Genomic DNA, 11,937 nt, shown 5'->3' on the forward strand with positions numbered 1-11,937 from the left:
TTTTAATGAAAATGCAACTATTTGGTTGGAGATTGATATTTTTTTATTTAGAAACTAAAATAATTCTTTGAAAATTTATGAGCTTTGTAAAAAATTTGACCTTCTTTGCAGAATATTTATGTTTATTGTTAAAAATGCATCCGCGTGGTTGAAAATTAATTCCTTTAAATGAAATTTGAAATATCCATTTTGAGTTGAAAAGTGATCTTTTCTTATTGAATATTCAGAAATATTGATGAAAATTAGCATTTTTAATCAAAAATACACATATTTTTTTAAAAATCGATTTTTTTTGTAGAAAGTTACCTTTTTCTTTGCAAGTTAGCTTCTTGATTAAAAATTCTCCTTTAATTAAAAATTCATTTCTTTAGTTAAAATATGAGCTATTTAATTGAAAACTTGTTTTTTCTTTGGATAAAAAGGATTTCGTTGGCCGGTAATTTAACTATTTTGTTGAAAATTTGTTTATTCTTTGGTTTAAAATTATTTTGTTATTTAAACTGAAAATTTAACTATGATTCCATTTGAAAATTTCCAAATTTTATTTAAAAAGTCATCTCTATGGTTGAAAATTCATTTTTGTACTAAAAATTTATTTACTCAATTTTTGATTGACAAATGATCTATTTTACTTAAAAATTAATCTTTTTTGGTAGAAACTAAAGTTCTTGGTTACAAATTCATATTTTTCGTCAAAAATTCAATTATTCTTGTAAAAGATTCATCTTTTTAGTTAAAAACTCAGCACTTTGTGTGAAAACGTAACTTTTTTTTTTAAAGTAATTTTTTTGTGCAAAATCATGTTTTCAACTGTAAGTGTAACTTAATCCAATTGATTATTCCATTGCTTTAGTTGAAAATCCATAGGTTTGATTAAAAATTAATTTTTTCAACTTAAAATTTAATTATTCAAGTTTTGGTTAACAATTCATCTGTCTCAGCAAAAATGAATTTGTTGTTCAAAGAAAATTAAAATATTTCGGATGAAGATTCATTGTTTTAGATGAAAACTAATATTTTCGGTTTGAACTAACTCTTCAAGTTGAAGATTCATCATTTTAGTGGAAAATTCATTACTTATTGTTGAAAATTGAACTATTTTGTTAAAAATCCGTTATTTCTTGTTAAAAATTAATTTTTTAAACTAATATTTATTTGAAAAATAATTTATTTTAGAATTATTTGCTCTGCTGTATTAAAGGATGTTCAGAATGAACTTCATGAATTGAAAGAAATGTTTGCATTTAGTGGCAAGTATGAATTTGTTAATTTTAGTTAAACCGAAGGGGGGGGGGGGTCTTGTCCAGAAAAAGCCGGGAAAAGCCCAGGACTTTGAAATCGTCCGCCAAATCGCCACCCTGTGACTTCTTCCGATTTTCTGGTTTCTTTTATAAGTGTGGCAATTTCTTTCGTAATTTTTTTCTAATTTTATTACCCTTTCCTCCTGCCTTTCTTCCTTCATCTCTATTACCTCTATCATTTTAAATATTCCCTTCGATTTTAAATTTTCGTCTTCTATCGGTCACATATTTTCAACTAAAAAAATGTAGCATTTTCTAGGTGGATGCTGAATATTTTATAAATTGGATTATATAATGATCTTGAGTTATTAAACAATTTGAAGAACTTTAGAAATTAATAATTATGGTTCAAATATTAATAATTCGCCAATTTAAAGCTTGTACAGCTCAAACTTGTACAATTAAAAATCTAAATTCTTAATCATTTTGCAATAGGGTGGCTCAAGAAAACTTTTTTTTTAGGGGGCAACGATCCCCCCAATTTTATTCCAAATCCGAAAAAAGAAATTCCCTATCTTTTTTTCGATTTTAACATGTGCCAGTTTTGACTTGAAGTTTCCCATGTAAAATGCCTGGGGAAAAATCACTTTTTTGAGTTTTTAGAATAATTTTTTATGGTTTGAAAACATGTGACGGGAAAGTATGGGGGACTGTTGAGAATTATCCAACGAAGAATTTCATGTATCAGAAATATGGGTTCAACACCCCTAACACACTCCTACGAGTACATACCTGATAACTACCCTTAAAACAAAAAATGTCAATTCTTCATGAAATTGACCTTTTGTGCACTGTATTCTCGTATTTTTTTACTTAAAATCATTACTATTGTTCTAGCAGAATATGTAGCATCATTGGTTAATTAATTATTCACCCCTTAAACAAATGAAATCTGTTTAAATAATTTCTTTCTCGAAAAATTTTTTTTTCAAACAAATAGAATTTGTTTAAATAATTTCGTTTTGAATTTTGTTTTAATAAAAATTATCAGTGTGGGTCTAGTGGAATATTTATCAGTAATAATTCATTATTGAATAATAATTAATTTACCAGTTATATTTAAGTAATAATTTTTATTTAAAACAAAATTTAAAAAAAAATAAAATTGATCAAACAATGTTGATAAATATTACACTGAAGAGATATTAATAATTTTCATAAAAAATTTTAACAAATGTAATTTGTTTAAACAATTTCCAGTTAAAGAACTAATTTTAATCAATATTCCACTAGGTCAATAGTAATAATTTGTAAAAAAAAAAACGAATAAAAAAATATATTTAAACAAATGCCATTTGTTTAAACAATAAAAAATTTATAAGCCAATATTATTAAATATGCCACTTGACTAATAGTAATAATTTTAAGGAGGAAAAAAAACAAATTTTCGGAACAAAATTATTTAAACAAATTCAATCTGTTTAAATATTTAAAAAATAATTAATTACTTATAATAAATATTCCAATAGACCAATATTAATAATTTTAAGTAAAAAAAGACCAGAATACAGTGTTGAAATTCATCGTTGGATAATTCTCAACATGCCCCTATACTTTCCCGTTACATTTTCTCAAACCCTAAAAAAATATTTAAAAAACTCAAAAGTGATTTGTCCCCATGCACTTTACATGGGAAACTTCAAGTCAAAATCGGCTCCTGTTAAAATTGAAAAAAAAATACGGAATTTCTTTTTTCGCATTTGGAATGAAATTAAGGGGATCATTGCCCTCTTAAAAAAGCTTTTTTGAGACACCCTATTGTACAACTTTTAGCCTTCATTTTCAAATCTCTTTAATATTTTGATTGCCCTAAATTAAGAATTTTTTAATTTTGAAAATCTTCTTAAATAAGTTTGGATTAAAAATCTTTGATTTGTAATTGTTGCATTTGAAAGCTTCGAATTTATTTAAATTTTTAAAGTTACTGGTTTAAAATTGTACAATATTGAAGTTTTCGGTTTGAACATTGTTGAATTGAGTTTAATTTTATTTACTTTTATTTAGAAATTCCAAATTTCATCTAGGTGTGAATTTTAATCACTCTTTTTAGGCACTGTGTATGTTGCAAGGCAAAGCACCGAAAATGAAAACTCATACCGATTGTATGACGTCCCGCACAATGACCAAACTTCCTGGATTTATCGATGTTCACGTACATGCTCGCGATCCTGGTGCAACTCACAAAGAGGATTTTGCCTCTTGCACAGCTGCGGCGCTTGCCGGAGGAGTTACAATGATCCTGGCGATGCCAAATACGAATCCGGCAGTTGTGGATCATCAAACTTTCAGTATCGCAAAAGAAGTAAGTTGGAATTATCCTTAACATTTTTTAAACCATGAAAACCTGAAAATCTCTTTCAATTCTTCACGAAAACTTTCAATTTTTTTGCATTTAAAACAGTTATTTTATTGGAATGTAAAGAAAAATTTAAATCTTTAAGTCCTTTATGAAAGAAAAATCTCGTTTAGAAAAAATCCTGCTGCTGAAAAGTTTTTTATTAATCAAGATATAATTTATCTTTGGTTTTTTACAGAATAAATAAAGACGTTTCAGGGCACTCTTTGCAATCTTCTCCGTTAATATTTAATGTTAAAGTATACATTTTTTGGTGATATTTAACTGACAAATTATAAAAATTATTGGTTAACAATTTATTTCGAACATATTTCAATATATTGCAATGCTTAAAATTTGAAAGGTTAAATTTAAAAGCTACTTAAAAGGATTTTCAACATTTTAAAAATATTTCACGCATTTCAAAAAAGAGGGTATACACGAGGGTGGTCCAACAAAAAATTTTTTTGAATTTTTATGTGGAAATCCCAGAAATTTGTTCGAATGCACACAAAAATAAATGCATTTTTTTGTTGTTGAAAAATAATAATATTAGAGGTACCGCAAGCTCCATGAAATTGAACACGTATTTCCTATAAGAAAAAAAGATGTTTTTCTCAATCTTTTTCAGAATCTTCAATACTATCTCAATCGAGTTGAAACTCAACATTTCTCTTCACAATTAGCTATATTATTATTAATAATAATATTTTTGAATAATGCTAGAAAGGTGCGATTTTTTTCTGAAATTTCTGGATTTTTGTCCAATTTTCCATAGGAGTGAAGTAATAATGAATTCAAGCTAACAAAAATAATAGTTTAAATAATTTCCTATCATTGTTAATAATATTCTTTTTGCCTAATTGGTAGAATGTTGCGGCTTTTTCTGAAATTTTCAAATTTTTGTCTATTTTTCATTAGGCTTGTGTTAATAATGAATTAAGTTTAGCAAAAATAATTATTCTAACAAATTATTATTGTTTATGGCTATCTTCATCCATATCAATACCTGATAGATGCGGTTTTTCGGAAATTTCTACCTTTCTTTCCTTTTTTTACTTAGTGAGGTAATAATTTACGAAAGTTAACAACAAATTTGTTTAAACAATTAATTTGGAAAAATCTAATTAGTTCTTAAGTCATGCCTAATGAAAAATAAACAAGCAGTGGAAAATTTCCGAAAAAATCGCAACATTCTATTAATGAAGCAAAGAGAATATTATGAAAAATAATAATAAATTGTTTTTACAATTATTTTTGTTAACTTGAATTCATTATTACTTCACTCCTTTTGAGAACTTGACAAAAAGCCAGAAATTTTAGAAAAAACGGCATCATTCTAGCATTAGTCAAATATAATATTGTTAATAATAATAATCAATTGTTCAAACAATTAATTTTTTGACTAATTAATTACTTAACTTATCTTAATTGAAAATTTGACTATAAGTAAATTTTGCTTAATATGCAATTTTGTAGCATTTTTATAAGGGAATATTATTAAAATAATAATAAATTGTCTAAACAATCACTCTTATTAACATCAATGAACCATCACTTCCCTCTAATTGAAAATTGGATAACAAGTGGAAAATTTTTGAAAAAACCGTGTCTTTCTAACTCCATTCTATGAGAAAATTGCTGAAAACATGAATGAATTATTGAAACAATTTATGCGAACATTTAATTTCACAAGAATTTTAAAAAGATTAAAAAACTTTCAAAACATTAAAAGAGTTTTAAAGCTTTGAAAAATAATACAGTACACTATATTTCAGAGATTTCAAAATATTTTTAAAAATTTCTAAAGATTTCATAAATATTTCAAAGAATTTATAAAGATTTCAAGAATTTGAAAGATTTTAAAAAGGATATAGTACACCAGATTTCAAAGATTTTACACGACTTAAATTTTTTTAAAAAGATAGTAAAATATTTTACAAAGATTTTAAAGATTTCATAAAGATTTTAAAACTTTCAGAACATTTCAAAGATTTGAAAATATTTGGAAACGTTTCAAAATATTTTAGATGAGTTCAAAAAGATTTCAAAGATTTGAAAGCTTCAAAAAAGCATGTAAACTCCATTAAAGAGATTTCACAAAAGTGTCTCAAAGACCTCGAACATTTTATACAAATTTCAAGGATTTGGACAAGGCGTCTGGACAAGATTGAAAAAAGATTTCGAATATTATATCTGGAGTACCAGATTTTTAAGATTTAAGAAAATTCTAAAGATTTTAAACGATTAAAAAATTTTTTACAAGGATTTAAAATATTTCACCACGTTTTCAAATTATTATAAAAGATTTCATAAAAATGTGATAAAGATTTCAAAAGAATAGAAGCATTTCAAAGATTTCAGAAAGGGTGCAGTAAACCAAATTTCAAAGTTATCGAAAATTTTTAAAGGTTTTAAATAATTTACAATATTTTAAAAAGATTTAAATTTCTGGGATTTCAAAAAAAAAACACAAAATACGTAGGAAAGATTTCACAAGTATTTCAAAGAATACGTTAGGATTTCAAAATATTTGAGAAATTTAAAAACTTTAAAAAGATTTCAAAACATTTTGAAGGTTTTAAATAATTTCCAAAGACTTAAATAAATTTGAAAAGATTTCATAAAAATTTAAAAAGATTTCATAAATATTTGATAGTTTTCATAAAAATGTCATTAAGATTTCAAAATAATACAAGTATTTTAAAGATTTCAAAACATTTCAGAGACATTAAGCGATTTCAAACTTTTTCAGAGGATCTCACAACATTTCATAAAGATTTCAAAAAATTTTACAAAGGTTTCTAAAATTTTAAGGATTCCAAATACTTTACAAATATTTAAAAATATTCCCAAAGATTAAAAAAACCACTTATGTTCGTAAATGAATGAAAAAATAAGTTTATTTATGGTTCTGCTTGCTTCGTAAATTTGTCGCCAATAAAAAAACGAAATCTCTCATCTTTTACATGTTTAACAAACAGTTATTAAACAAAAAGACGATTTTTTAACCAAATTGCTGAATATTTGACCGAAAATATGATTTTTCATACAAAAAATGCGAACTTTCAACTGTCAGTTAAATTTACAAACAAAAAAAAAAACAATAACGATTTTGCAGTCCAGAAACAAACAAGTTTTAATGAAATTATTGAATTTTCAAGCCAGAAAGATGAATTTTCTACAATTTCAATTAAAATTATAAATCTTCAAATGAAAAAAAATATATAATTTTCAACAATGTTATACAACTTGTAACCAATTAGTTGAATTTTCAATCAGAAAAGATGAATTTTCGACGAATACAAATTATTTTTCAACCCAAAAGTCGAATTTTCAACTATAAAATATTAAAGTTCTATTCAGTGAAATGAATTTCCAACGAAATAGTTAAATTTTCAACCAAAGATGATTTTTCAGTCAAGAAAGAAAACAAAATATCAATCAAATTATTGAATTTTCAAACCAAAAAGACGAATATTTATTAAACCAGTTGATATTTTAACCCAAAAGAATAAATTTTCTACAGAAAAAAGTGAAATGTTCAACACGAAAATGTGCATTTTTAAAAATTTTTAACTTGATTTTTGACCAAATAGTTGCATTTTTTAATTTAAAAAGAATAATTTTCCAGCTAAAAGATTAATTTTTATAAAATTTAATTTTTTTAAATGCAGTGTTGAATTTTAAACTGGAAGATATGAATTTTCAACCAAACAGTTCATTCTCAAGCAAATAGTTGAATTGTCAATTAAATAGATGGATTTTTTCAAAAAAGATTAATTTTCCGATTGAGAATTCTACTTTTTTCTAAATGATTCATCTTTGGCTTTAAAATTCAACAATTTTGTTGAAAATTAATGTATTTTTTGGAATTTTCGTATTTTTGACTAGAAAATTAATCTTATTTGTTGAAAATTAATCTTTTTAAGTTGGAAATTCAACTATTAGGATTAAAATTCAAATATCTTCTAAAAAAATAGACTTTCTGGCGTCGAAAGTCAACCGTTTTTTGTTTGAATTCCTTTTATTAAAAATTCATGCATCTTATTAAAAATCAATATTAACTACTACTACTTGGTCTAAAATTTTGCTGAAAATTTATATTTTTGGCTTAGAAAATCCAGGTGCTCTGTAAAAAAAATCGACTTTTTGTCCCGAAAACTCCAGTCTTGTACAAAATTGAATTGTTTGGTTGAAAATTCAGTTTTTTTAAATTGAAAATTCATGTTTGGTTTAATACTAAACTACTTTTGTAGAAAATTAGACTTTTTGGTTTAAAATTTAACAATTTGTGAAAAAATTAACTAATATGTCGGAAATTCATTTTTTTTAGTTAAAACGAATATTTTCATCTGAAAATTTAGCTATATGAAATAGCTACATTTTCAGATGAAAATATCCGTTTTGTCTTTTGAAAATTCATCATTTTATTTAAGGATTCAACTATTTTTCTAAAAAATTCTCATTTCGAGTTGAATTCAACTGGTTGAACATTAAATTTTTTTTTTGGTTAAAAATTACGTTTTTCAACTGAAATTGTAACGATACCAATTTTGCTTGAAAACTGATCATTTTTGTTTTAAAATTCAAGTACTTGGTTATAAATTTATGTATTTCGTTCTGAATTCATATTTTTTGGAAAATAAAACTTGTTTGGTTAAAAAGTAATCTTTTAGTTCGAAAATTCCACTCGTTGGTTGAATGTTGAACTCTTTTTTTGAAAATGCATTTTTTGTTGAAGATTCATCATTTTATATAATAATTTGTCTCTGTCTAAAAAATGAACTTGTTTTGCTAATTTTTTTTTTAGAATTAATTTTCGTAAACTAAAATATAACTATTCCATTTTCGGTTGAAAATTGATATTTTTCTAGTGGAAAATTCAACTATATGGTTGAGAATTCACGTATTTCATTGAAAATTCTTTTTTTTTTTGTAGAAAATTATTTCTTGGTTTACAATAAATTAAGCTACTTTATAAAAAAATTCATATTTTTTTGTTACTGATTCATCATTTTAGTTGGAAATTCATCTATTTGATCGTAAATACACTTTCAGGTTGAAAATGCATATTTTAGGGTTGAAACTTTACCTGATTTTGTAGAAAATTCATATTTTTTGTTTGAAAATTAGACTACTTTGGGCAGAAATTTAATCTTTTTGCTTAAAAATTGAACTATTAATTTTAAAATGCAATTATTTTATTGTGAATTCGTTTTGATTGTTGTAAAAACGGTTTTTTAATCTTTAAATGTAGCTATTTCATTTTTCAATGCATTTTTTTCAGAAGTTAAAAAATTCAACTATTTTGTTGAAAATTGGTCTTTTATCGTTTAATTCAACTGTTTGATGGAAAATTGATGTATTTTGTTAAAAATTCATCCTTTGATAAAAAATAAAAATTCTAATTAGAAAAGAATTCTTATTTGTTGGAAATTCATCTTTGTAGGTTAAAAATGCAGCTATTTGGTCAAAAGTTGAATTACTTCTCTCTTGGCTGAAAATAACCTTTTTTGCCGAAAATTCAACTGTCTTCTAAAATAGTAATCTTTTTGGCTACGAATAAATGGAATGGAAAACCGGGAAATGACAGTGAATTTTTTTTGGACCGGGAATTTTACAAATTTGTGGAAGAAAAATATTTTCACGTTCGATTTCAACAGTTTTTAAATAATTAGTGGAATTATTATATTTTCAATTATAAATTTTTTTTACTTTAAAAATGTTCCGTTTAAAATTTTTATTTCAAAGTTTACATTTTTAATTTAAAGAATTTTTTAATGCTTTCTTAAAGACTTGCACAAATAAAAAATAAAAGCCTTTGATGATGAAAATTTTTGATAAAAAATATTTTTGTTTGATAAATAAATCATTTTTTAAAAATATATCTGTACTTTAAGCAATAAAAAAGGAGCAAAAACGATTTGACAAAAGGATTTTAAACCAGGGAAAAATTTAAGAATTTTCAGCTTTTAACGTTAAAACTTTGAACGGTTTCAATTTGAAAGTCTTAGTTATTAAACAAATGTGAACATGTGACTGAAAGTTTATAAACTGTTTTCAACTTAAAAATGACTTCATAATAATATATTCTTAATTAAAGGATTTTATTAAATTTAAAATATTCTTACCGCCTAAAATATTCAATTTTTAATAAGTTCAATTTGAAATTTTTAAGTAAAAAAAAAAGATTAATTATTGAATATTTAGAAACATTTGAATTTTTATTTAAGACAAGTAAATTGAAACCAAATATTTTAAAGTGAATAATCTTCAACCGAATTGTTTGACATAGAAAGCCTGGAATCATTCAAATTTCGAAGAGCTTTTAAACTTTGAACGTTACAATTTTAATTGTTGTCTTTGAAAAATGTTTAATTTGTAAGTGACATTTTTAAATTTTGATGTATAATTTACAAAAGAACATTTGTAGAAAGAATTTCAGTAATTTTAAGAGATACTTAGGAGTTTTAAAAGGATTAATATTTATCATGCAAATTTGAAAAACTTTTCTTCAAATCTTCTAGAATTAAAAAAAAATTTTTTAAATAAAAACTTTTTAAATATTCTATTAAAATAATTTTTCAAAATGAAAAATTATTTTTAATTTTCCTATGAATCTTAAAAAAATGTTTATATTCTTTTGAAGCCTTTCACAATTCTTGAAAAGAATGTAATTTTTTTCAAATCAAATCAAATTTCGCCTACAGATAATAAATGTTCAGTTGTTATTTATACATCCGAATTGTGAAGAAATGTTCTAAAATTTGTAGGATTTTGTGAAATTTGTAGACAAAATTCAATTAGTTTTGATAGATATTTAGAAGTTCTGAAGAAATGCCCAAAATAATTCTAAATTTAAAACAACTTCTAGATTTCTCAAGATTTTGAAATAAAATTTGGAAGCTTTCCAAGAATGTTTGAACTATTCAAAAAGAAAATAATTGAATTTCTAATTTAAGAAGTGTTCATTTAAAATTTGTTCAATTTTTCAATATTTGATGTTTCTAGCTTAAAATTGCTTACAGTGATATAATTTTGAAAATTTCAAAGTTCATTGATTGATTTTTTAAATTAAAGCATTGAAAATGATAATGTGGATTTATATTTTTTTATATTAAAAAATGTTAGTACCTTTAATTTTATACGCGTAAATTATTGAGCATTTGAATATCAAATTTTTTAATCAAAAAATTTTAAATTTCAATTTCAAAAGTTCAGAATTTAACAGTTCCACTTTGAGTGCTTTCACTTGAAGCTCAGTTTTTATTACTTCAAGTGGAAAATATTTTAGCTTTAGTGTTCCATTTTTTAAATTTCATTGACCGTGAAAAATGTTTTCCAACCGGGAAAAAACCGGGAATTTATGTCGTCAATTAAAACGGCCACCCTTTTTATATATTTTTATAAGAAATCGTAATTTTCAGTAGAAAATTAATCTTTTTGGTTTATAATTTATGGTTTTGTTTGGAAATTGAAGTACCTGATTAAAAGTTTGTAAAAAATTATTCTAATTTTTTAGTAAATCCAACAATTATGTTGAAAAATCATTTGATTCGTTGAAAATTTATAAATTTATTTAAAAATTCATCTCTTTGGTTGAAAATTTAACTATTTGGTTGAAGCATTCAATATTGGATGGAAAATTGATCTTTAATAGTAGAAAATTAATTTTCATGTTTAAAAATTTTTCAATATTTGATCTTTCTAGCTTAAAATTCCTTAAAATGATATAATTTTGAAAATTTCAAAGTTCATTGATTGATTTTTTAAATTAAAGCATCGAAAATGATAACGTGGATTTATATTTTTTTATATTGAAAAATTTTAGTACCATTAATTTTATGCGCGTAAATTATTGAGCATTTGAATATCAAAATTTTTAATCAAAAAATTTTAAATTTCAATCTTAAAACTTCAAAATTGAACAGTTCCATTTTGAGTGCTTTCATTTGCAGCTCATTTTTTATTACCTCAAGTAGAAAATATTTCAGCTTTAGTGTTCCATTTTTTAAATTTCATTGACCGTGAAAAATGTTTTCCAACCGGGAAAAAACCGGGAATTTATTTCGTCAATTAAAACGGCCACCCTGTTTATATATTTTTATAAGAAATCGTAATTTTCAGTAGAAAATTAATCTTTTTGGTTTATAATTTATGGTTTTGTTTGGAAATTGAAGTACCTGATTAAAAGTGTGTAAAAAATTATTCTAATTTTTTAGTAAATCCAACAATTATGTTGAAAAATCATTTGATTCGTTGAAAATTTATAAATTTATTTAAAAATTCATCTCTTTG

The 11,937-nt window shown here is 23.9% G+C and overlaps 1 protein-coding gene across 1 annotated transcript in view; it reads left to right on the forward strand.

Annotated features, from left to right (window-relative positions):
• Positions 1-11,937, forward strand: part of LOC117174545 (CAD protein) — a 179,722-nt gene that overhangs the window by 113,105 nt on the left and 54,680 nt on the right. Inside the window, exon 16 of the mRNA XM_033363749.1 lies at positions 3,352-3,603. Coding sequence (XP_033219640.1) covers positions 3,352-3,603 — 252 coding nt within the window. The remainder of the gene's footprint in view (positions 1-3,351; positions 3,604-11,937) is intronic.

Source organism: Belonocnema kinseyi, chromosome 6, assembly GCF_010883055.1.
Source record: "Belonocnema kinseyi isolate 2016_QV_RU_SX_M_011 chromosome 6, B_treatae_v1, whole genome shotgun sequence".
NCBI lineage: Eukaryota > Metazoa > Arthropoda > Insecta > Hymenoptera > Cynipidae > Belonocnema > Belonocnema kinseyi.